The sequence below is a fragment of the Crocodylus siamensis genome, chromosome 9 (genome assembly GCF_052110815.1).
Source record: "Crocodylus siamensis isolate JL-2025a chromosome 9, ASM5211081v1, whole genome shotgun sequence".
Lineage (NCBI taxonomy): Eukaryota > Metazoa > Chordata > Crocodylia > Crocodylidae > Crocodylus > Crocodylus siamensis.
The window spans coordinates 36,419,645-36,446,566 of NC_143403.1; the positions used below are offsets into that span (position 1 = coordinate 36,419,645).

Genomic DNA, 26,922 nt, shown 5'->3' on the forward strand with positions numbered 1-26,922 from the left:
TAAGAATGCATTCAGAATTTCTTTAATTGTCTAACACTAAAACTTCTTTACAGTGTCATGGCAATCTACAATGTCACCATCTGCCTGATTTTTATTCTGCCCCCACTTCTGAAATACAGAATAAAAATGACATTTTAAAACAGAACACATGGCCATTTCTACAGGACTTCAGTGCTTCAAGTGCATGCTTTGCACCCTTTAGTTTCTTCATAAAACTGAGATCACCAGGAAAAATCTTTGCATAAAAACTTTTAAAAGGCTCTCTCCTCCCCCCACCTTTGTGTTACAATAGCAGTATTTTCCCTCATTGTTTTAGGTTGGAAACCTATCAAAATGGGCTCAGGTTGCACCCCAGAAATGGAAGAAGTTGGGGGAGGGCAGGGGGAGAGAAATAGCTTCAATTAATTTTGATATTATTGGAGGGTAATAGAAGGCTAAAGTTTGAGAGGTTAGCAAGGAAGGGTATGCCTAGAGCAAAAGGATGCATCTAGCATCCTATACGGCTTTGGAAGGTACCCTGTATTACATTAACATGGAGGGATTTTGTTATGGACCATCAAAGAAGCTGCTGCTACGAAAGACGGAGGAGACAATCTTTCCAGTGGAATTAATAGTGCCTTCGCTATCTGAGCTGGACTCAGAATCACTGCTTCCTGAGTAAGCTCCAAGGCCAGGCAGGATACCGATGCACACAGCTGCCGAGGGACAGTGGACTGAAGAGCCACTCATTGAGCTGCTCCCAAGTGGAACACAAGATGTTTTTTCTGAAAGACATTAAAACCATTAGTTGCCAAAAGGCAGGAGCATGCTTGTCTGCCCCAGCAGCTACTGACCAGTATATGACCATCAAAACAGCGGCATGCCATACACATGCTTTTGTAACTTGAATACTGTGAACATTCCCTGAGCCACTACAAATAAAGTGGCTTTGTGCTACACTAAAGCTTCTTCCAGCAGGAAAGACTGGATGGATCTCTATGAGGATTAATAAAGGGATATGGAGTTTTTCATCTAATTCAAATCTAGCCCTGGACTGTGAATAGAGACTGTCTGCCTGATGCATGTCACAGGCACTACATTCATAAATAAAAATACACTTTCAGGTCGCAGAACAGACATGTTAATTGGGAAGGGTAAAATGATAATAATAAAAATAAATAAATACAAAAATAAAATGCAGATAGTCCTATTTTCCCTTTTGATTTGGATGACAAAAACCAAATTAGTTTCCAAACAGTGCAAGAACAGCTGACAGTTGACACATCAAGGTAACAACCTTTTATAGAAGCAGGACATTGGCTGCTGTGGTTCCCTTGCTTTACCTGTTAGGTTGTTATGTCGTGCTGTGTCAGGGTTGATGGTAATTACAAAGTGTTTAGATTATAGATTTGTATAGAATGGTTTGGATAGGGGAAAATAACATGACAGTGTGGTGGCTAGAACCTGACCATCATTCCTTCCTCTGTTAGACCACCTGCTGTGTCCAAGGTTGAATGAGCTCTTCAGTGAGTGCATCATACCTAGGCAGCAAAGCCCTCTAAAGTGCTCTGGGGCCCCCAGGGGAAGGAAAGGTACATGATCAAAACACATTCTTACTAATGGATCAGTCTTGTTGGACTCCATTTGTGGTGCTGAGTGGGTGTAGGCAGAAGTCACTGTGATGGTAATTGCTTGCTTTGCTAACATTTGGCTTTGAAGAAAAAGCTGGCAAAAGTAGTTGGACCCTAATACCAGCCCAGCACTAGTGACTGGCTGTGGCCTATTTCTCTATGATTTCTAAGTCACTCTTTGCGTATCTGCTCAAGATTTAAAGAGAAGGCAAATCAATATAAGAGAGTAACCTAACAGCTTTATGCATAATTGTGTGCTTTCCCATAGTCATTGCAAGATGCTTTTATTACGAGAATTCTTTTGGCGAGACCCAGAGTCTAAAGCTCCAGAGATTAGTCTCCTATAGTTGCTTTGTCCAGAAAAAAGCTACACCTGTCAAGAAACAGCTGTCAAGTCAAACTGCCTCGAGTCCAGGCCCCAAACCAAGAGAACTGAAGTCTAGTCTTAATACTGTAGCTTCCCCAAAAAAGTCTCTCAGAATCTTTTGAGCTAAATGCAACTCCTCTATTTCCCTCAAATATCAAACCACTCAAGTCAGATGATCCCAAGAATTAAGGTTATATATCCACAAATTTAACCCAACTGGCCTGCACCTGTGAATGAACACTGCTTCTCCAACAAAAAGGTACTAGCACTGATATAACTTTCATTCTTGGAACTGCCCATCATCTTGAGTGGTTAGTGATTCATTGTCACCTTTCCTAGAGCAATAAATTCTTCATTACAAATAGGTATTACTGCTCCATTTTATGCCTATGCTTTTTTCTTGCATTTGAGTTTTATACTTGCTACAGATTGTGGCAGGGAGACCTGCTATACAAGATGGTATTTTACATAGTTTCATAAAAGCACTAAAGCAAAAGGAGACTAAAAAATCCTAGAGACTTTAGGAGCACATCTGCATCATCTCAAAGTGAGCCAAAGAGCCTCACCAAGGACTGTTCACTTGCAAGTCAAAGCATGGAAAGTAGGTAGCATAGGTAGTTCAGCACAGCCCTGGATGTGTGCCAAGATACATGGTAGAGAGCAGCTCTCTAGACACAATCTTGAGGCCGTGATGAATCTGTTACACTCCCTATTTTTGGAGCTTTGGCACATAATAGGTAGGGCTGAGTGGAGGAGCCAACTTCCTTGGCAATACTCCTAGGCTCATGATGGAGACAGTGGACAAGCCCTAAATTTCACCCCCAGAAAAGCCAGGAGCAACTGCCAACTGAGAGGTGGGTGTTTCCATACAGCAGCCAAATATCCCTTGGCTGTCTGAAAAGCAGCCTGACCAATACATACAACACTGCATAGTTGTACATGGCCAGTACTGTCATAGCACAGGAGCCCTGTCTGAACCAAGACTGCACATGCACATTTTTAAACTTAAAGTGGCTGCAAGGTTAACCAGTGGCTGTAATGACATCTCTTCTCCTTTACAAAGTATAGGTTTCCCTTGCTTTATGCTGCATGCGTTTCTGAAAAATGGTGCATAACTCGAATTTGCATAAAGGGAACCGACTTCACATCGTAACAAATAGGGATATGTTCCAAGACCTCAACTATACTGGCCCCCAGACCCATTTCTACCACTTTTACAAGACAATTTTGGTACTCACCAACAGCAGATAGCACACACAAGCACAAGGTGCTAGTGATGTTTAGTTGGTGTGGAGAGGGTGGTGATGGACCAGGAAAAGGGATAGGAGATAAGCTAGCGGGATGCTTAGAAGCCATAATGGGGATGGCAACTCTAGAAACACGTGTTGTAGCGAGGAGCACAGATCCACCCAGGCGACTATATTTTCGTGCGCGTCACTCCCACAATGCACTGCACAAAGCAGCTGACTGCAGGCTTCTACCACACTGACTGCATACGAGTGAATTTATTTCACATATAACAAATTTTTGGTATGAAAAAGCTCATCGCATAACAACGAATTCACACATACAGAACCCACATAAATTGAGGGAAACCTGTAGTTCAGTCTGACATGCTATAAAACCATTATGGTCTGTCTATACCACACAGTCCAGCTGGACTCATTTTTTTTTCTTTTGAGTCTGAAGATGAGACTTCCTAACAGATGCAACACTGGCAAAATCAATGAGACGCACAGATAAAGAGCATTTGGCATATTGCACTTCAAAGCCAGAACATACCTTGATTCTTATCATCATGGTCAGTATCTAGTTTCAATCTCTTGACGCTGTTTCCACCTTCTGAACTGTAAAAATGTAGAACTGTCTGGTTAGACAGCAGCATCCACTTTATTACCACACAATTATAAAGCCAGATTTGCCTTGAACTAAACTGAATACTAGCCCCACTGATTATCATCTGTGGTACTAACTTTGCTGTTAATTGGGGCCTGGCAGGGATTGCTGTACGGTCCTAGAATGGATTGCTGAAGATCATTCAGACTTCCAGCACATTGTCTACACTACACATCAGGGACTAGAAACTCGGATCTGTGAATCAAAGCCAGAATCAAAGCATGGCAACTGTAAGGCTTCCCACCTGCCTAGAGCAATAATTCTGTAAAAATTTAGACAATTCCTGAATGCATGGAGAACCCCAATCAATCCAGCATAAATGGAAGCTCTGGTGCAGTGTTGTTCTCAGCAGGAAAAAAAGTGTTCTTTCTTCAAGTCCAAAGGGTACTTTAGAGCATGGTGGATGAGGGAGGAGGGAAGGAAGAAGGGTGCTGCTTTGAAAGCACTCCAAATCCTCACACTCAGAGAACTCTATAGTCATCCTCTGCTTAATGAACTAGGTACTGCTCTTCCTCTATGTTCTTGCTTTCTGCTACCAATGGGGGAAACACTTTTTTGATATCCCATATTCGAAATAGGCTGATTAGGCAGCAGTGTAACGCTACCGCTGGCTCTTCCCTTTCATTTGAAGTGGCACTGGAAATTAAACTTATCTCTGTGCCAAAATGTTAGTCATGGAATAAATTTCCAATAACACATGTCCACCTACTGCCAAAGATGGGCAATAAAGCTCAGAGATGCTGCAAGGACAGGCAATAAAGTCTGGAGATGCTGAACTGATCCCTATTTGGTCTTTGCCAGTTTGAAATGGAAAACAAAGTGACTGACTGCAGAAAATGACTTTGTCAAGGCAGTGACATGTCAATTTTGAGATGCTGTCTTCAAATAGATGCCATCTGCAACCATCGGATGTGCCATCAAGAAACATGCCAGTTCCTTTTCCAGAATCTGCTACTTGAATGCCACAGATTAAGGAGGAAAAAAATAGCTTTGAATGCAAGTGAACATCTATTTCCCTCCTGCTACGTTAAAAGCCCAGGCAAGCTGTATATCATGTGTTGAAAGAAGAATTTCAGACAAACCTATAAGTGAACTCATTGAACATTCAAGATTATACACAAATAAAATTACTGTGGTACTGGGGATAAAATATCCACCCAGATATCAGAAACTTCTGAAGAGATCTCTTATTCTTTCAAAGAAAGCCAGATTCAAAATACTCATTTAATTTTAGATACTTATTCATGACAGATAGTCATTGTCATCAGATGACTTGTCTCTGGGAACTGAATTTGGGGTCTGAATCCAGAATGTAGGGGAGAACTGTTCAAAATCTGTAATAAAACTAGTAGTTATGGTAGCAGTCTGAGGCTAAATAGTGATCCTTGAACACAATTTCCACATCCTTTGGATAGAGAGGCTTTGCCATATCAGTATTAATGTAAATAAACTGGTGGAGAATGCAGGAAGCTTGCTCAATACTTTCATGATCAAGTTAATACAAATCACCTTTTTTGAACAAAAATAAGCCCAAACACAATTATATTGCAAAACTATGCAATATTATTAGGTGTAGATGATAAGGTGATATACTGTGCAAATCTGAATCAGTAATAGTTGCATGAACAAAGCCACAATGGAGTACTTTTAAGTGAGTAAGATGGAGAAAACTGGCTGCTTCCAGATCTAAGCATAAAATTTCATGACACCAACACAGTCCTAGAACAACAAAGGCTTTCCTTTTGCCTCTCACTGGCTTATTGGTTTGAATCATTTTAGTTTTCCCCACAACTTAAGAGAACTTATGGAAACAGGCTAGTTCCCCTTCTTTAGTACGGTTCACACCTCTGACAATCTTCCGGAAGCAGTTTTTGGCTTGCCTAACTCTATAATGTTAACTCTGTTCCTTTTTTTGTGAAAATATAGAGGTGCGAAACTAACCTTCTGTGTTTCACAGCTCCTGCCAACAGCTTTGCCTGAGAGAACTTGTTCTTGTTTTCCATTGACTTCATTGGCAATTTCTTCTCTGCTTCCTTCTTTGGGTCTGTGCTGACCCCCACTTTAGTGAGAGTGCTGTGAGTTAAGGGTTAAGGATCAGCTGGGAATTGAGAGATGAATAGAGCAGGCATTTCAGCATTACATACAGTTTAGCCTGCTGATAGTGGCAGACTGCAGCTCATTTGTGGTGCCTTGTATTCCACCTGAACAAGCTTATTTGAATGCATTTAGGAGGCACCTAATAGTCATAAGAGAATGTGAAAACTACTTTAACTTGTTCCGTTTAGAGTTGTCTGGTGCGCAGCCTGTTCCTGGAGGACTTGGGGGTAGAAAAAGACTACATTAGTACACTATGCAGCAGAAACTGCTCTTTGGTTACTTTAAGAACAGGGTGGGCAAAATATGGTCCGCAGGCTGCATCCGGCCTTCCAGGCCATTCTGTCCAAACTGTGGGACTCCTAAAAAATTTAGAAAATATTTATCTGCTCCTGGCTGCCTGTCAAAGACAACAGGAGCCAGGGGAAGTAGGATCCAGGGGGAGCCAGCAGCAGGAGACAGGAGCCCAGCCCGGTCCACCCACAGCTATTTCCATGCTTCCTGCCCTGCTCCAGCACCACGTGGCTCCCAGCTGCATGGCCGGACCAGGGAGCATGGAGTCCTGCTAGTACGGGGGGGTGTGCATACAGGCGGGAGGCAAAGGGGGAGGGTGGAAGAGAGAGAGAGAGAGAGAGAGAGAGAGAGAGAGAGAGAGAGAGAGTAGGCAGGGGCAGAGTGTGTGTGTTCATAGGGTGAGTCCCACATGCACACCCCACCATACACATATACCCACACTCTCCTTCGCACTGCCATACACGCAGACCCACACACCCATACCCTCTTACATACCCCAACCACTCCCCCCCACATCCCCCCACAAATTCCATACCCACCCACATCACACATATCTACACATACACCCACATGCTCCTTCACCCCACACATCCAAGCCCCCACAACACACAAGCGTAAGCCTTCATTTTAATCTACTGTGCAATCACCACTGTGTATACTACACAAACACATGTAAACCAGGGCAAAAATATTTTTTGAAATCAAATTAATGAATGTTTTAGATGTTGGCGTTTTAGAATATAATTTGGTACTTTTCTGGTTCCGAGATGTCAAAACCCCTTGCTGAAAAATGTACTTCCGGGGGAAGGAGCAGAGGGACTTCTGGTGGCAAAGGTCAGGGGGCAAGAGTTTTGGTCCCAAGATGGTGACCAGGGGGTGAGGCACCTGTCAAGGGGCGGGGCTACCCATGCACCCCTCGACAGCTTGCCAAAACGTGGTAAGTGGCCCTCTGCCCGAAATAATTGCCCACCCCTGCTCTAGGAAGACAAGGGGAAGGTTTTGCATTGAACCAAGATGCCATGCTGCCAGTACCTTAGGAGCTATTCCCTCAACATATGTTCTTTTAAAAAAGCTGGTAAAGCAGAAGGTAAGTTTTTTAACTTTTAATAAGTTTCAGTAATATCCTCAGAGGCAATAACTAACCTAAAACTTAACAAAGTGGGTTGCAGGTGAATCCCTGCCTGAGATGGATAATCAGAGCTGCAGGGAGCAAGGGGGGCTGGGGGTTGTGTGCGTGTGGAATAAGACCTTTTTGTCTTGAGCCAAACCCAGGAGTTTGCACAAACACCAATCTGTTTTGCTGCCCATGGAGGAGGTCAGTTTGAGTTTAAAGGTAAAGGTAAAACCCTGCAAATGGCATCCTTAACTCAGCTCTGCAAACTCTTTGACTCCAATTCCATGAATGAGCTGACCGCACAAATACCTAAATCCAAGTTCATAAACCATTATACATTATCACCTGTTGCAGCGAACACCCAGGAAAAGGAAAATTAGATTTGGCAGGGCAAATCAATGCAGTCGCAACAGATGCACAAATACTCAATTTTAGGGTATGCCAAAGTCCTTGTACATTCTGTTTAAACAGCAGGTTCAAGATCTCCCAGCACTTTTTAAAAACTTGAACTTAAAAGTTTAACAAGGAGTTGCCCCCTGATTTGTACTTTATTGTCCAGAGACATGTTAATTGTCCTTAACCCTGTTTTGTAGGGGTGTGCAAAGTGGGCCCTATTTGATTCGGACTTGGCCCAAATTGGGGACAGTGATTCAATACATCAGTTCAGATCAATGTCCCCAATTCGATTCGGTTGAATCCAAATCTGAAGATTCGATGCTGATTCAGAGAATCAGCGATTTGGACATAGACACAGCTTTACATATTTTTTCTACATACCTCGAGGTACCAGTGCAGTTTGTGAACGCTGGGATGCTGGGGCAGATGCAGTGTCCCACAGGAGTGTGGGGGAGGGCCCCCCCCATGTGCTCAACAACAAACCTGGAAGTGGACTGGAAGCACTTCCAGGTCCGCTGGGGAGTGCGCTGGAGCACCCCCCTCGCGCCCTGTCCCCCCAGACCCAGGAGGCACCAGTTGCCAAGCTGGGGGGACATGAGAATGGGGGGGCATGCACTCCTCAGTGGACCCATAAGTGGATCGGAAGTGCTTCTGATCCACTTCCGGGTCTGCTGTCAAGCGCACTGGTGAGCCCCCATGCTCCTGTGGGATGCTCCATGCGCCACAGCATCGCAGCACTCACGAACTGCTTGCTACCTAGAAGTATGTAGAAAAAGCATTTAAAGCTGTGTCTATGTCTGAATCGCTGAATCTTTCCGAATTGATTTGGAGGGTTTCAATTCGATTCGGAGAGATTAAAGGGTCCTCTAATTCAATTCAGATTCAGAGAGCTGGCCACCAAACCTGGCCAAATCTCCACCAAATTGAATCGGGGACCGAAGCTTTGCACAGCTCTACTATTTTGTCATGTTTGTGACTTATGCCTCTCTACAGCATGCTAGTTTTTTAAATCATAGAATAATGATGCCATCCTGTGGTTACAAAGCAAACAACACTTGCTCAATACTTGCATGTCCTAACACTTCTGAATAGTGTCATGTTGCAACATGTGGTTCCTTTTGTCTTTTTTCATCAGGGTAGGAGGTTCATTGTTGTATTATGCCTTAATTAGGCAACTAGATGATGAGCAACTTTTGTTGTTGTTGTTGAAATTAGCAGATTCATATACTGGAATTGCTAGTAGGTCCTCCTATAAAACTTACAGCATTCTATATCAACAGGAAACTCTCAGCCTCATTCAAAAAGTGTTAAGATTTAAGGAGAAACCTACAAAATTAACTCATCTAGAAAAAGAATTAGCTAACTACCACCCATAATTGGCACCATTTCCCACTGTTAACCATGGAAATTGATTTGTCCAAGTCAATCCCATGAAGACCATTTCAAGCAATGCTTCTGTGGACAAATGTCTTATCAGCTGGGATACACTTTTTCCCCTTTAAAATGACTTCTGGACTGTTAAGTAATTAGGAATATGTGAATTAATGCCTTTAGATAGTTTAAATTAGAGCCTGTATTGAGAAATTCACATGGAACAATAAGAAGCAACATTTTCTGTCTGCTTGTTAGACTGGAAAGATCTCTGGGGCAAAGACATTAACATCCTTGTTTGTATACAATTATATTGTCCAAAATGTATGGGCACCGACTATTAACAGTTAATGGTGCAGAAATTGTTTGTAGCTAATGGGAAATAGCATCTAAAATAATTTAAGGTAGAGATGAGCTATTTTACAAGTTTTGTGACCTTATTTCATACAGATGTAAAGTCTGGAAATTACCAAGATGCTCAAAACTGCTTGTCAAATTCCCAAGTCCCATGCTGAATACTAAAAATCCTCACTGAGGGCATTCAACAGACATATGCAGAATGGATTCTGTGATTCATAACAGTGGATATACCATGCCCCCTTCCTGTCCATCGTGCCTTTAACACTGTAAAAAGCTAACTTTACCAATAACCTAAAAATATCCCAGTCATTTCAGGGGTTAGTATGTTGCCTAGCTAAGGCATAAAGGAAGATTCCTTCTAGACTAGCATGATTCAATATTGGACTTGCTTGACCTAGCTAGTGTGGTCAGTTGTTTTCACAGCACAGATTTGCCATGCATAGCTTAGCATCCAGCAGACCCTAAGGAAGTACTGCTAAAGGCTAAATATATCCCATTCAGAGTCAGTCCCAGTAAGTCAAGGAAACAATTCTACAGCATGTGCCAACTACATCCCACATAAAGCACTCTCAGTTGTAACTGTACCGGGTCATTTGTAAAAGATTATCTGCAAAGTACCACCCATCCCATCCCACCACATCAGAAAATATGCAAAGGACACGGGTGCCATTAAGCGTTGAGTTTGCAGTTAAGACTACCTCGTAATAGTTAACTGGGACTTTTTTTTTTACTGCAACAGAAAAATAAATCTTCAGCTTGATTCTGTAGCTCTCTTAATTTTCTTTAGTGTCTTTTTATAGTATTTTGACACTTCTTGTTTCATCTCATCTCTACCTACTCCCATTTCTAATATTCTTCCAGTTCTAAGTGCACTAGAATTTGTACCACACTTGCTGATTTCTTACAAATAATTCTTTCTGTTGATACTGACCAGATGAGAGAGAATCATCCACATATAAGAAAATGCAAACAAGCCACTACCATAATCTAGGTAGTCTGCCATTTACAGAAATCTGAGCTGAGGCCTTTGTCCTGTTCCCAATTCACTGTTCTTTGCCTTTGCCAGTCGAATGAGTTCACTGGCTCATTCACAGCTCCTCTGGGGCTGGGAGGAAAAACAAAATGCATCCTACATTGCTCTCCAGTACTTCTCAATGAACCTGCTTCTGGCATTGTCTGAAACACTATACAATCCAAAGCATTTCAGTCTCTACCACTGCAAGGTCAAGGAGAGCAAATGAACAGATGTCCTTGGTTGGTCAATACGGAGGAGGGGGACAATGTTATTCTAAATGTCTGGTTCTGTAGTTCGGGGGGAAATAAACGTTAAGGACTTCAAAAGCAATAGAATAATTCAATTCAACAGCTATTTCAAATAGTGTCTTCATTATCACTGAACACATAAAAAGAACATCCTGATGAAAGTGGATTTGACTCTTGTTTTAAGAGGGGAGAAGTAAAGCTTAGGCTGAGGTAGGCAATGTTTTTTTGGCCAGAGTGCCAAAAAACACCACAATGCCTACCTTGGAAGGTGCTGGAGTGCCAGCATGCCAGAAAAACAAAACGAGGGCAACGTGTACATGGCAGGATGACCTGCTTGTGCCTCTTGCCCCCCAACCCAAAGCCCCTGCCCCCCAGCCCTGCTGCCCTGCACCCCCCACTGAAAGCCCCTGCCCCCCAGCCCAGGCTCTGTGGCTGTCAGCAGCTGCTGGAGCCCAGGCTGCTCCCAGCAGGACTTGCAGCATCCCAGCTGCCTGCTGGAAGCAGCTCAGGCTCCTGGCTGGCAGCATCTACCCAGAGCCGGGGTCGACTGCAGCACAGCTGTGCCGGGCTCCGGCATCAGCTCTGTACCAGCATGAGCACCTGCGCCTCAGAGTGGAGGGCCTGAGGCAGTGCAGCTCCGGTCTCTCTCCCATTCCTGGCACAAAGGTGATAGCAAGGTTCCAGAGCCTGGCACAGCTCTTTGCAGCCAGCCTGGGCTCTGGGCAGCTGCAGCAAGCAGCAGGCAGGCTGCAAAACAGCTGCACCAGGCTCCGCAGCTCTGGTATCAGCTCCATGTTGGTGGCAACTGTGTGTGCACCTCAAAGCAGACAGTGGGGCAGCACAGCCCACCCTGAGGTACCTGTGCAGCTGTTGCCAGCATGGAGCCTCAGGCCCCTCCCACCACCTGCAGAGCTGATCCCGGAGCCTGGCACAGCTGTTTGGAGCCTCACAGCTGCAGCTGGCCCTGGCTCTGGGTAGCTGCTGCCAGCTGGGAGCTCAGGCTGCTCCCAACAGGCAGCTGGGATGTTGTAAGCCCTGCTGGGAGCAGCCCGGGCTCCCAGCTGGCAGCAGATACCCGAAGCCAGGGCTGGCCGTGACGTGCCATGCTCAGCACACGTGCCGGGGGTTCCCAACCACTGACATAGGCTAAAGGGATAGTCTGTCCTTTCTTTATATGCACCCTCTTTCTCGTTATATTTCACACTTACCGTAATAAATGGCAATTATTAGGAAACCAGAAAATAGGGAAATACTGAAGATGCATTAAACCAGAGATACTGACAGAGCTGTAGTGAGAACAAAGGTAAACTTCAGAGGCAGACCCTCAACCTTTTGCTACACAGGAACATTGCTTTGAAAAAAGGCCACACGTGGTAAGTTTGACTGGAGCACATTACAACTATAGCTCAATGGCTTTTTCCTCTGTAAAAAGTTAAGACACCAGCCATTTCGGTGCAAAGGATATTCTGTATTCATTTAGTTCTTTCAGTTCTTCTTCTCTTCGTTGCTTTTCTATTAGCTCTTGTTGCCGAGAAACCTCATCAAGGAAATTTGTTTCATCTTCATCTAAGCCTCTTACCATATTTTCTGGAAAAAAAAACAAACCAATGCATATTTATAAGAAAGACTATTAAGGAAACTTGGAGAATGGAGAATTAAGGGAATGACAGTTTTATAACACTTTCCATTTAAGTGCTTTAGAAACAGTAGATACTAATCCACATTGTACAGAAGTTCTAACACCACTGACAGTGGGGTTAAAAAAAAAAAAGATTTGCACATACTCACGGGCCAGGTAAGAATTAGAACCCAGGGCTGCTGCTGACATCCTGTGTCCCAATGATCACACACCATTGCTGTGCCAGCTACATCCATAATGGACCTTTCTGAAGATAAACCCTTCTGAAAACAATCTGCACTGAGACCTGATTGTTTTTATAACTAAGCAGCAGAAATATTTTCCAAACAATAAGACTGCATATTAACTAAGCTGAGCTCCCAAACATTCAAGAACTGTCAGGCTGCATTTTTTTTTTTTTTTTTTTTTTAAAGAAAGCAGCCTGTACCCTATCACATAGTTGCATTTATAAGAACAGTGAAAACTAAAATACTCTTAACATGCTTAGCCTCTCCTAAATTTTTAGAATTGCAACTTATCTGCTCTCCCACATAGGGTAAACAGTTTTCTAGAAAGTTCTTTTAAATTTATTATGCAAAGGGGACTAAGTAACAGCCACACATTTTTAAAGAGCTAATGAAAAGCTTAGGGCAAAAAGCCTTTCGTCTTTGTGGTCACCCTGGAAATTCTTTTTAGTCACAACTTGCTCAATTTCGCTGTTTTTCCCAATAAATACTTAATTCCTTAAGAGGATTTGTGACTTTGCACATTAAGAGGGTTGTGCTTTTGTGCCTCGTAGGGCTGAGTTATACTACCTTGAGGGCAAGCCCTGAGAAACCCACTTAAGCCTCTCTTTGGAATGGGAGCGACTTCATATTAAAATATTGTCAAAATCAAGACAAAGTTCTGCAAAAAGTTAAGTTTTAGCCCTCATTTTTAAAGTATACAGTGCTATGCCCTGGGCACATTTACACAAGACGTTTACTGCAGAATATAGTAATTGGCTCCACAGTAAACATCTCACTGTCTATGTGTGCAGAGCTATTAGGCTGAAGTAAACTAATAAACTCCGCAGCAGGCTAGCCAGTCAGCCACACCTCAGTCCCTGGAAACATCATGAAGCAGGTCCTTAAGGAATCCATTTCCAAGTACTTGGAGGAGAAGAAGGTGATTAGGAACAGTCAGTGTGGATTCACCAAGGGCACATCATGTCTGACCAGCCCGATTGCCTTCTATGATGAGATGACTGGCTCTGTGGATGTGGGGAAACTAGTGGATGTGATATACCTTGACTTTAGCAGGGCTTTTGATACGGTCTCCCACAACAATTCTCACAGGCAAGCTAAGGAAGTATGGGCTAGATAAATGGACTATCAGGTAAATAAGGAAACTGGCTGAAGCATCGGGCTCAGAGGATAGTAGTCAATGGCTCGATGTCTAGTTGGCAGCTCGTATCAAGTGTAATGCCCAATGGGACAGTCCTGGGAATGGTTTTGTTCATTATTTTCATCAATGATCTGGAAGATGGGATGGAGTGCACCCTTAGCAAATTTGCACATGACACCAAGCTGGGGGAAATAGTAGATATGCTGGAGGGTAGGGCTAGGATTCAGAGAGACCTTGACATATTGGAGGATTGGACCAAAGGAGTCTCATGGGCCACGTCTAAATAAGCGCAGCCATGTGGTATGTGGTGCCGCAGAGACATCTGTGGCAGTACATACTGCACATTCTTCTGTTCTCCACATGGCAGGGGTAAGAAAAAAACCTATGACATAAAAAAAGCAGAGTGGCACATATGGCAGCAGCATGCACTGCCTGAAGCTGGAGCCTGGCTGGCCAGAGCCACACTCCACTACCAGCCATGCCCCCAGGACCCCAAATAAGGCTGCTGGGGCCAGCCCAGTGCTGGCCCCAGCCTCCTCTACCCCACCTGAAGTAACTTGCTGTGCACCGCTGCTAGTAGTCCCCAGGGAATCAAGCATCCAAGCACATCTGAACATGGCCCTGAAGTTCAAAAAGGACACGTCCTGCACATAGGAGGAAACAATCCCATGCACTGGTCCAGGCTGGGAACCGACCCAGTTGCTTTGCAGACAAGGGGGTTACAGTGGGTTACAGTGGGGGTAACTGTCCACTTTGGGGGTTACAGTGGACAATAAGCTGAATATGAGTCAGTGTGCCCTTGCTGCCAAGAAGTCTAACAGCATACTGGGCTGCATTAGTAGGAGCGCTGCTAGCAGATAGAGGGAAGTGATTCTTCTCTTCTATTCAGCACTGGTGAGGCCCCAGCTGGAGTGCCATGTCCAGTTTTGGGCCCCCCCTACAGAAAGGATGTGGACAAACTGGAAAGTCCACCAGAGGGCAAGGAAAATGGTTAGGGGACTGGGGTACACAACTTCTGAGGAGAGGCTGAGGGAACTGGCTTTTAGTTTAGAGAACGGAAGACTGAGGTGGGATTTAACAGCAACCTTAAACTACCTGAAGGGTGGTTCCAAAGAGGATGGAGCTGGACTGTTCTCAATGGTGGCAGATAACAGAACAAGGAGTAAAGGTCTCAAGTTGCAGCAAGAGAGATTTGGGTTGGGTATTAGAAAAAATTCTCTCACTATGAGGGTTGTGAAGCACTGGAACAGGTTACCTAGAAGGGTGATGGAATCCTAATCCTTGGAGGTTTTTAAGGCCCGGCTCAACAGAGTCCTGGCTGAAATCATCTAGTTGGGGATGGTCCTGCTTTGAGTAGGGGGTTAGACTATATGACCTCCTGAAGTCCCTTCCAACCCTAATTTTCCATGCTTATATGATACTTTTAAATACAAGTACTATCCTGCTGCAGAGTTATTTTATTCTGCAACACCACATGTGCAAACGCTGATGTGACTGACTGGGGCATGAGGGTGCTTCAGTGTGGGGACTGCCTGCCAACTAGCCCCACACTAGAGCATCCTTGTGACCCAGTTAGCCCCTCCTCAGCACGCTGAGTGGGGTTGGAGGAGCCCCAGGCTGGCAGGCTGACCCCCTTAACCCCCTGCCAGTCAGGGTTGCTCTGACCCAGCTTAGTGTGCTGCAGTCCTGGGTGCACATGTACACACGGCGCCCAGGGCAATAAACTCTAGCGCAACAGGCACCAGAGTTTTTTGCATCGCATTGATATACAAGTGTAGATGTGCCCCCTGAGTCTCTAGACCGGGGTAGGCAAAATACAGCCCATGAGGCCCCTAAAAAAAAATGTAGAAAACTATTATTTCTCTGCCCTTGGTTCCTGTAAAAAATGACAGGAACTAAGGGCAGTAGGACCCAGGGGAAGCCTGGAAGGCTCCAACAACAGTGGGGCCCGCCCAGCCCCACCCCCCCCCAGCCAGAAGTCCCAGCTGGGCTGCCCAGGTAGGGGAAGCTCAGGTAAGGGGAGGGGACCCCAGGCAAGGGGGGGGGGGCGCAAAAGCAGCCCCTCCCCGCCCACACCCAGTGCCCTGCGCTGCAGCTGTTTGCAGCCCACATGGGGCTGCATGTGCCCACTCTGGACAGCCCTGCACAGGCTGCAAGCGCCTGCAGCGCGGGGCACTGGCCATGGGGCGGGGGAGGGGCCACTCCCCCCCCAGCTTTTCCCTGGGCTCCTTCCCTGCACGGAGAGAAGCAGCCCCTTGCCTGCCCCATGGCTGGTGCCCCATGCTGCAGGCGCTCGCAGCCCACATGGAACTGTCAGGAGCAGGTAAAGGCAGCCCCAGGCAGGCTGCGAGCAGCTGCAGTGTGGGGCACCGGGCATGGGGTTGGCTGCTTTCTCCCTCACCCCGCAGGCTGGCAGTGGGGCAGGTTACAAGCTGGTGCTGAGCATAAGGAAAAGCGGCCCCTTGCCTGCCCCATGGCCAGCACCCAGCACTGCAGCCCACATGAAGCTGCCTGTACCTACTCCAAACAGCCCCGCACAGGCTGCAGCCACCTGCAGCGTGGGGCGCTGGCCGTGGGACAGGTGAGAGGCCACTTTTCCCCATGCTCAGCACCAGTGTCTTCCCTGCTGGCGAGCAGGGGGTCAGGGCTGAGTGCTGCCCCTGGCCTGTACCACAGGGCTGAGGGGCACTAGGTGTGAGTGGGCAGGGGGCCAATGGGAGCACGGCGCCTGCACCTGTGTCCCATGGCCAGTGCCGGTAGGGCCCAGAGCAGGGTGGCAGGAGCGTGGGGTCTCAGCTGGCAGGGGCTTTATGGAGCCAGGCCAGCTTCCCACTCCCTGCTGGTGCAGCCCAACCCAGCTCCACAGACCCCTGCTCGCCTGTGCCCCGCTCTGGACCCCACCGGTGCTGGCCCTGGGACATTGGTCCCAAGATGGTGACCAGGGGGCGGGGCACCTGTCAAGGGGCAGGGCTACCCATGAAGCCCTTGACAGCCTACCAAAACTGGGTAAGTGGCCCTCCACCCAAAATAATTGCCCGCCCCTGCTCTAGACCAACAAATCCCACGTAATTCAGCAACAACAGAATTCTGTCTTAGTGACCCAAGGTCTGAAGGTGGATTTAGTGGTCAATATAAAACAAATGGATTCTCAGTCAGTTTCATAGTTTCTAGGGTCGGAAGGGACCTGAGCAGATCATCTAGTCTGACCCCCTGCCATGGCAGGAAAGAATACTGGGGTCAAATGACCCCAGCAAGATGTTCATCTAACCTCCTCTTAAACACCCCCACGGTAGAAGCCTGCACCACTTCTCTTGGAAGCTGGTTCCAGACCCTAGCCACCCTGACTGTGAAGTAGCGCCTCCTGATAGCTAACCTAAACCTACCCTCTGGCAGCTTGTGACCGTTATTCCTGGTCACTCCTGGCGGTGCTCGGGGAAACAGTGACTTCCCCAGTGCCTGCTGATCCCCCCTGACTAGTTTATAACAGGCCACAAGATCCCCCCTCAGCCTTCTCTTTTGGAGGCTGAACAGGTTCAGGTCCCGCACCCTGTCCTCATAGGGCCTGCCCTGCTGTCCCCTGATCATACGAGTGGCCTGCCTCTGGACCCTCTCCATGCTGTCGACATCCCTCTTGAAGTGTGGCGCCCAGAACTGGATGCAATACTCCAGCTGCGGCCTGACCAGTGCCGCATAGAGGGGGGGGATCACCTCCTTGGACCTGCTCGAGATGCATCTGTGGATGCATGCCAAGGTACGGTTGGCCTTCCTGACTGCCTAGTTCCTAGTGGAACTCTCACAACTGGTACACTTGGGGGCAATGGCATCTGAGGCAGCCCGAACTCAAAAGGCAAGAAAACCAAAGAGAAGCTCTCAATTCTACAGAAGATCTCAGCAGTTGGGGAGGTGATTTTCCTGGCAGTGGTATGAGGCATGCGTTGCTGCAGTCCTCGTATTTCTAAAAGAAGATTCCTTCTGGGCTAGCAGAGTTCGCTATCGTTCCATGCAATAAACAGCTTTCACAAGTATTTAATACATAGAAGACCACAGAACTGAGAACTTCCATTTATCTGCAGACACCCTGATTACAATCCCTGTTCAGAGAGAAAATTTAGAAGAGTACAATAACAGTTTAAAGATCTGTCAAGTATCTTCATAGAAAGCTGTGGAGAGCAGTAGTGGATTTGCATTTTTCAAAGGTTAATCCTGCTGCAATGAAGACAAACTCCAACAGTTTAAGCAATCTGTGACAGTAAGGTCTTCTGAACAATGCTACTCATTTATCTGTTATATAAAGCCTTACAGTAATATCTTCATCTGTCTACCATTTGATGTATATGTGTATGCAGTGTTTCAGGAAACAAATATGTCTTTATTAATAAAGTCTGTTCTAAAATGAATTGCTAAAAATGAGAGAATTGGACAGATCCAAAAGCTTTTTTTTTTTCCATTTCTCTTATCTGCAACAGTTCAGTTTTCATTTGACAAGTTTTCTGTATTTAAAGAGAGAGACAGGGATGTTTCAGACTGAAAAGGGCTGTGCCATGAGCCAGCTCTTCTGCCTGCTTTAGGGATCAGAGAACTCCAGTGAGGCAGGAGAGGGGATATTGCAGCATCCTGCTTGTGAGCTGCTGTTTCAGAAAATCAATAATTTTAATCAATTGATAAAGTAAACTTGCTGGAGCCCAAAACTGATCTTCAGTTGACTAACTCCTCCTCACTTCCTTCCCAAAAAGCAATCCAACTATGAGAGATCCTGTAAGCCAGGGGTGACAAAATCATCTGGTCCCATGGGCCAGGTGAGCAGCTCCAGACCAGTCTACAGGCTGAATGAATTGTGTGGGGCCAGCCCCATGGACCCTCCCTGCCGCCCCCACTGTGTTGGATCCAGTGCCCATGGTGCTTGCTCCAGCCAGTCCAGGATTGTGCCATGGCGCACACTGCCTAGATCAGGATGTGAGCTACACAAGGTACCTGCTCGAGGGCAGACACCACATGCAGCATGGGTCCTGGAGCAGCTGGGGTAGCTGTCACATTTGTCCTGGGCAGGGACACACCCTCAAGCCCATGGGCATCTGGCACAGGCACACACACACCCTCCACCTCAAATAGTGGGTCCAGCACCTGCTCTGTCACATGCAATGCCTGCTCTGGAACCTGTGCTGTCCGTGGCCAGTGCGGGTGCCACATGCAGCTCGTGTCCCAGAATGGCCAGAGCAGGCAGCGATGTAGTGCAGTCCTGCACCAGCTGGAGCAGACACTAGATCTGCCATGAGAGGGCGGTTCTGCACTGGCTCTGTGTGGAGCCAGCACTAGGGGCTGGATGACGCAGCTAGATTTGACACCCCTGCTATAAGCATTTACTATGCAAACACCTGATTTCTAGAATCAGGTCCACAGATGAACAGAACTTCTTTACAGAGAAGTTAACAACAGAAAAAAGGAAAACCTTATTTGGATGGAGAACAGCAGGTGAAAGTTTTAGGCAAACTCTCCCCATTCAATTGTCCCTAGAACTATTATTCTCCTGATGTTTATTTTTTTCTCAAAACTAAAGCAATTTTAATAGTTGATGGAAACTGGAATATCTACCTTATGAAGAACCTACCACATTCCACATGACTGCTTTTAAAACATTTGTTAGAGCACTACAGCTACTGAGAAATGTTTGTATACAACTGGTCCTGGCTAGGAAGGATGAGATAAACTGGTGGAAATAATTCTTAGTGATTCACACTAATAAGCAGGGGAGAGATGGCCTTTTGTTTAAAGTACCAGATTGGGAGTGAGATTCTGGATTCAATTTCCAGCTGTGCAATTAACTGACATAATTCAGTTTTAGTTTCTTTCTCTGTAAAATGAGGATAATATTTCTATACTTCACAGAAACATGTGTTTTGATTAAAATGTACCAACTTGCTGCAAACAAGTTCAGCATGTGCAGCTGGAACAGTCCATTCACCTGCTCTTAGATTATGATTTTATTCAGAACTGTGATATAACAAACCAAGAGGCAAAAGTATGTCTGCCTAGCCAGGTATATCACAAAGCTGTTTAAGTATCAGCATGCAGTTCTCTGGATTTAAGCTCAAAACAACTTGCTGGTGCTTACTGAATTTAAACTGTTCCTCAAACTCCTGCTGCTTCTTTTCTCTCTGTTCTTGCAGCCTTTCATATAGGGAACGTGGATCATAAGCCTCCTCTGGGCATTCTGGGACAAGAGACAAGAATGTATATTAGACTTTTAACTGTTTTTCAGTAAGCAAACATGGATCTTTATCTTCTCCATAACTTAAGGTTCTTCTACATTCTCAGAAGCATAGCTGTTGGCTCCTTTCTTTTTGTAAAGAAAACTAAATTCTTTAGATCTCTTTCCTGCAATTACTAAGCTATTATCCTCATACCTTTTGGGTCCTCAGGTTTCCGAACCTTCTCCCATTCTTCCTGTCTTCTTTTACGCCGTTCGTCTAGCTCTGATTCAGACACAAATCTCTTGTTGATCACAAGATCAGCAGTGCCATCTCCCCCTTCCATTGTGGAACAGCCTGTGCAAAGAAATTAATAATTTTGCAAAATAATAGTGGGGACCAGACTCCATCAGATGCACAAGACGGGTGTATTCTGAAGAAGTATCCCTGCTACATTTATAAGCAATACAGGTCTTTCAAGACTGAGTTTGATTCTACAAGGTAGGAACTGTGATAGTGTTTTGACAGCACTTAATAACAATATAGTATGGAAATTCAGCTGAGAACCACACGCAGAAAATACAGATAGCTTTCTAATAAGTCTCCATTCTCTCTCCTTACTCCATACACAGCTCCCAAATAATGTGCATTTTCATGTAGCCACAAAATTTAAAAGGGAAAAGGACAAATTTCTAAGTGGGCATTCAAACATGATACTGCATCCTGCATATCAAAGTAGCACCACCCTTTCAAGTTGTCTCATACTTATAACTTGCTTTGATTATTGCTTGTAACTTTGTCAAACTTTAAGCCACTTAAGCTGGAGTTTTCCACAATGTGTGCCTATCTCCAGTGGACCCTTTCTGGAAATTCTGACTCTAAACAGCCCAGCCATTTCCAAGAACAAGGCTAGGAAATGTACACTGATATACCCATGTTTAAAAACATTTATGACCGGTTTGAGGTATTCAAACATCCTCTCTTCCCTCTCCCATCCCGTTTTGAAACAGGGACTTTAAATTGAGCAGGGGGTGGCTTTTGTCAGGGCTTTTACTACCCTGCAAAAATCCACCCAAATTTGGCCAAACTATAAGAGGTTGAAAACCTGGAGTTTGTAAATGCTCACTAGAGAAGTCTCAGAAGGCAGCAGCCAAACTTGCCAAGCTCATTAAGTGTAGCAGATCCCTTCACAGCACGCTGGTCAGTCTCCAAAGGCAACACTCCCACTGAAAGACTGAGCATGCTTGAGCCTAGGGCTACAACTCCCTCTGGCTCCTTGTAACTGTTGATCCAAGCTATAGTGAGACCAGCTACTGGAACTGCAGGGAGCCCGTCTTAGCTGCGTCTCAATGGCCTCCTGTTGGCACCCAGGCATCATGGAAGAGAAAGGAAAAAAGGACAACAGTTGGGTTTAGGAAAAGGTGCTTGGCAAGGCAAAAACTGACAGAGTTGTGGGCGGGAAGCTGAAGTGCGGGGAAGCGGAGGACTGCAAGCCAGCTGACAGTGGAACACTAGGATGAAATGAAGAACTGTGGGGAAGGTGAGTCTAGGGCTGACTCGAACTTGGAATGATGCAAGTGACCGAGTAATGTGAACAGCTAGGACTGCGCTAGAAACAGGACAGGAACCAGCAGAAAGGGAGTCAAGCATGGTGTGGCAGGGGAAGAGGGCACCAGAATTCTAATATTATAAAAGCCTAAGCCTGCCTGCCTGCCAGCCACGCTTTATTTGTGCTCTGATTGGCTGTCTTGGCAACTGCAGCAGGGGAGAAGCGGGCAGTGGCCCTGGCCCAAAGAGGCGGGGAGGGACCTAGCCCTGGCCCTGGCTCAAAGTGGCAAGGGGGAGGCAGGAAGCAGCCCTGGCCCCAGCCCTGGCCCGAGGCAGGGGAAGGACGCAGGCCCACCCCCCCGCACCCCTGTCATTCCTGATGGGCTATTTGCTAGTTCTAATAGTATAAATGCCTAAGTCTGTCCATCTGTCCGTCATGCTTTATTTGCACTCCGATTAGTTGGCTGAAACAGCCAGAGTGCTCCAAGTGTGGGGGAGCGCTTCCATGATTCCGAAGCTGCGCTGAGGACCGGACAGGGGGTGGGGGAGCTGGGCCCAGCAGCGCTAGCCTCTGCTCCCCCATCCCGCTCCCTGCAAGAGGCGGAACAGCAGCAGCATGGGGCGTTAGGTGGCAACACTCCATCCCAGGCCCTTCCCCCCAGCCCCCTCATTCTTGACAGGCAGTTAGCCTGTGGAATAATAATATTAGCTATTCCCTTCCAGAGCCTTGAGAAGAACCCAGGATGCCAGTCTCACCATCCTCAGTCAACAAACTGTATCATCCTGTTCTCATGCTAGTCAACAGGCCATAATCTATAATTGCTAGCAGTTACTTTGTTAGTCCAAGTGTAGAAGGCCTGTGCGCAGGATTCAATCTTGTTAATGGACTGTGTGCAGGTCAGTATGATGCTATGCAATAGAAATGCCAGGATTAAGGTTGTCTGTAGCTTAGCCACCCTAGAGAAAGGATGCTACATGCTTCTTACTTTCTGGGGTAGGGAAAAGTTAACTGTGGCAAAAAGGCTACATTGCTAACCCACATGTTAAAACTGGCACGGAAGAAGTCTCTTCCTACTTCTGGGCTGAAATTTAATACAAGGAATACATATCGTTGTAGTGAGTCTGTGCGTTACTCGCACATTCTCTACCAAACACAGCACTGAATTGTTACAAAAACTGGAACTAAAACGTGGTCACAAGATTTTCAGACAACTCTGAGGCCTCTGCCTTGCACAAACAAAACCCTTTTAAAGACGTTGCCAGTTGTAACTTAATGTGCCCAAATCACTTAGACTGAAGTAACTTATCTAAGAATCGCACAAGAAATCCACTGAGGAGCAAGGAGCTTATCTCAGGGGTTTAAGGCCAGGGCCTTGAAAACAAGATCACCATTCTAGCCATACTGCCATAAGCAACAAAACTTGCTGTGCAACCCTTGCATCTCAGGACCCTATTTAGAAAGAGATAAGGGCTCAGATGCAATGGTGAAAGACGGCCTATACATGTGGGAGAGCTAAAGAGCAGTGAAGCAGAAAGAACCCAGTAATTTAATAAGGACTAAAAAATTTTGCATGGGAATATGTCTGCTCCAGGCTCATCACATTCTAAATAGAATTGCTGCATTCAGACAGTCAATTTATCAACAAAAGATGGCCTTCTTCTGCTGACAATGGTTATCAAAAATATTCTTCCAAGTGGTGTTTCAGCTTAACAGTGACTTTGTATAGGACATCATTCTCAGAATCATTTTGCAAATTATGGCTGAAAACCATTCCAGCAGATGCCATCTCTCCTGACAGCCACATCCTGAAGCAAAAACGGAAATGCAAAATGTCATTTTTCAGTGAAAAAATTACATCTTTTTATAAAGTTTCTTCCATTTTGCAGCAAGATAAAACAGAATTTTTGCACTCAGAATGCCCATATATTTAGATGCCAGCATATAATGAAGTTCACTCTTTTCTCCCTCCAAAAACTCCCCAGACTGGTGGAAATACAACTAGTCTGCATTTGTAATACTAATGATGAGAGATGCTGCTTTTTACTTTTATTTATTGTTATTTAATGGACCAAATCTATTCAACACACTGGATCAGCTGAAAAATGTATATTAATTTCTCCACATTTTTTCTGTGAAGTACTGAAACTTGTTCAGTAATATTATCCAGATGAGCTGCCAAACAATGACGAGTAAAAGAATCAAGCATGATACCAGTGATGCTTATGTGGCACTAGTATTGATCGCTGCAATATTTTTCAGAGCAAATTCCTGTTACAGTTTTTTCTGGAGAAAAGTGACTGGATTCAAAATATTATCTCTGCTTTACTGAAATGCAGCTTGAGGCAGAATAGTCACGCTGTTCCAAAGCATCTCAGTACTTTTATGCATTGAGGTAGTTTGGATCTATCTGGCTGGGACTGAATGTCACTGCACAGCATCATTCCTCTTCTCTAACACTCCAGAAGCCTCTCTCTGGGGACAAAGCAAGGATTCACTTGTGCAATGTTTAAGACTGGGTTCTAGCCAGGTTTCCTGTCCCCTCTACACCTGATCTGGCACCTGCTTATTTCATGATGCATGTACAAGTAGTAAGCTCAGTTTTTAAAATCTTCAAGGTTCTTTCATTTCAGAAATGGTTATCTTTTCCAAGCGTTGCAACAGTTCTGAAACCTACAGGGAATTTTATTGAAGTCAGTCAAACTGAACCACCATCTGCTTTTCCCCCAATTTAGGGTCAGGTCTGTGCCTCTGGGAGTGGAGGGGTGGCCTGCAACTGACCAAGTAATGCAAATTATAGTCAGGGAATAGATTTCTCTCACACTCCCAATCTAATATAAGTTGTCAGTACCAGAAGTTCTGTCCCCCTCCCCCAACTGTTTGTAAGAGATTGGTGTATGTCCTGAAGCATCAGTTTTTCCAATTTAAAAAGCCCTGAAAATTCTTATTACTATGAATTATGGATGTGTCCACTTGTTTTTGAAACCCTGCAAAAACTCTGGGCCTATGTGACATCTAAAAGACAATTAATTCAACAGGTTTTTTTGTCGTTTTGTTGCCCATACCTCATAGAATGTCCTCTTGTGTTTGTATTTACTTCCTTATTTATAATTCACAGTAAACACAGTAAGACAGGAGTAGGAGAAATTCAATGTGTGGTGAGTTATGAAGTGGTGGTTCCTGTTACTAGAAAACTTATGTTTAATACCAGTTGATTTCGCTATCCTCATGCAAGAAGGGAAGGTGTGAGGTTCTCACCGTGTGTGCACCCCTGGGAAAGGCATGGGGGGCATGCTGCATGCACAAATCCGGGGTGGGGGAGGCACGAGAGCAGGGTGGGGTGGGGTGGCTATAGCCCACTGCTATTGGCTCGGGACCAGGGGTGGGGTGGCTATAGCCCCCAAAGTCTCCCCCTAGTGCCAACCCTGCTTGGGGCACTCTGCTCTGTTGCCTTCGTCAGGAGCCCTGTTCTGCAGGGTAGGCATGGGACACGTGGCCAGTGCTGGTCCCCAAGGGAAAGGCAACAGAGTGGAGTACCTGAGCAGCGGTGGCACAAGGGGGAGATTTAGGGGGGCTATAGCCACCCCAAAATTCTCCATAGCTCCCCAGTCACCCCTCCCAGCACTGCTGCCACTACCCACCCCACCCCAGCCCACCCATGCTGGGAAGAGGCTGGTGTCCAGCCCCTGGCACTAAGCCTCCAGGAGGAAGCTCACCCTTGCCCCATGCACAAATCCAGTGGGCACATGACCCCCATGTCTCCCCTGGGGGTACACACAGCAACAGGGAGCTGCCCCCCCCTCCCCATGCCCCCAGAGCACCAGTCTGCGGCTCTGTTTTGTTCCCAGCCCCAGGTTCCATTCACTCCCCTGGCTAGGCAGCATCTGCCCCTGCCCCACTCCCTCCCTCACTGTGGGGGCCTCAATCTGCCTCCGATACATACCTTCCCTCCCCACAGACTTACCAGCCAGATGCTGCTCTCCAAGCTGCTGAGCTGCATTCCTGGCCGTGTGCATGCTATGTCTGGTGCATGCACGCAGCATTGATCAGTGACACATCAGCCAAAAAAAGCTGATTGCTGATCACGTTAATTTTCCTGTTATTGGTGTGGATCCAATATGCAACTGATATATCAGTGCATCTCTGTCTTCAGTACAAGCACAGACATGGCCCACAGCATCACTGAAAAGCCAGTCCTCGGGGTGGATTCTCTCAGATGCACACATAGCATTTTGGCATGGTCAGGCTGACCATGAGAGTCTTTGTGTACAGTTCACTGAGAACATCAGCTCAGCACTCAGCAGTCATCAAAAAGTCAAACCAAGTGGGATTATTAAGAAGTGAATTATGAACAAAATGGAAAGTATCATCTTTCCCTTTATAAATCCATGGTGCATCCACACCAGGAACACTTGGCCCAGTTCTGGCCCCACACCTCAAAACAGACATACAAGAACTAGAGGAGGTCTAAAGGACAACAAGGATGATTCATGGTAGAGGAGCTTTATATGAAGAAAGATTAAAGAACAGGGCTGTCCAGTGTACAAGAGGGATGTTTGGGGGGGCCATTAGAAGGGCTGACAAAACACTAAGTGGTGAAGAGAAAATAAATAGGGATTTATTATTTACTATGTCTCCGAATACAAAAACAAGGGGTCACGCAATAAAACAAGTTCATAGTAAGCTTAAAGCTAACAAAAAGAAGCTGTTTTTCACACAATGTGTCATTAAAGTGTGGTGCTCACTACCACCAGATGCTGGGGAAGCAGATTAAAAAAGGGACTGGGTGAACTCTTGGGGGAAAGGGGCATCAGTAGGTGTTGAGCACAGGAGGTGGGCAGACGGCATCTGAATCAGACCTGAAATACTGGAGGCTGCCGGTGAGAGGGATGGTGGATTCACCCTGGGCAGACCCAGGTCGGTCTCCCTCTCGGCACCGCTCCCCGCCCATGTGACACGGGGAACTGGCCAAGACCGACCCGCGCCTGTCCCAGCACAGGGCAGCTCTTAGGTCCTCACCGCCTCGAGGCAGGAGCCAGAGCCGAGGCCCAAGCCAGGCGGGAAAGGGGTAAGCTCCTCTCGGAACCGACTGACGGCAGTAGCAGCGCCCCTGCCTCGGCTGCCGGAGGGAGGGAAGGAGGGACTGGAAGGGGGCCGCAGTAGGGTCCCCCCCTGGCCCGGGCGGCGGAGCCCGAAGGGGCGACGGAAGGTTGACGTGGCCCCGGCCCCGGCCCCGGCCCCGGCCGCACCTACCGGCCCAGCTACAACGACGTCCGCAGCGCAGCCAGGCCTCGCAGCCATTGACCCCCCGCAGGATCTTTCCAGAGCCACGCCCCCTTCCGCTTCAGCCCACCAATGGCTCGCGCCCTTCCTTGCCACAGTCCCTCACCCTCCCCTCAGCCAACCGCGACTAGCATTGCGT

At 46.3% G+C, this 26,922-nt stretch overlaps 1 protein-coding gene across 2 annotated transcripts; it reads right to left on the reverse strand.

Annotated features, from left to right (window-relative positions):
- Positions 1-26,905, reverse strand: PSME3IP1 (proteasome activator subunit 3 interacting protein 1). Of its 2 annotated transcripts, XM_090062657.1 has the most exons (7): positions 26,754-26,905; positions 20,171-20,311; positions 19,879-19,977; positions 12,230-12,352; positions 5,815-5,947; positions 3,760-3,824; positions 1-764 (listed from the first exon to the last, which is right to left on the reverse strand). In XM_090062657.1, exons 2-7 carry the CDS (start codon positions 20,298-20,300, stop codon positions 547-549), a joined length of 768 nt encoding a protein of 255 aa, XP_089918783.1. In that variant the 5' UTR covers positions 20,301-20,311; positions 26,754-26,905; the 3' UTR covers positions 1-546. The 2 variants fall into 2 exon arrangements, with proteins under 2 accessions (XP_089918783.1, XP_089918784.1); XM_090062658.1 differs by lacking the exon at positions 19,879-19,977.
- Between the last annotated feature and the right edge of the window lie 17 nt (positions 26,906-26,922).

Excerpts from the sequence above, each read along its gene's own strand:
- PSME3IP1 (XM_090062657.1), bottom strand. The coding sequence starts at position 20,300 with ATGGAAGGGGGAGATGGCACTGCTGATCTTGTGATCAACAAGAGATTT. Across the intron at positions 5,948-12,229 it reads AGAACTAAATGAATACAGAA|GCACTCTCACTAAAGTGGGG; the intron begins TATCCTTTGCAC and ends CCTTAACTCACA. Across the intron at positions 3,825-5,814 it reads GGAGCTGTGAAACACAGAAG|TTCAGAAGGTGGAAACAGCG; the intron begins GTTAGTTTCGCA and ends ACATTTTTACAG.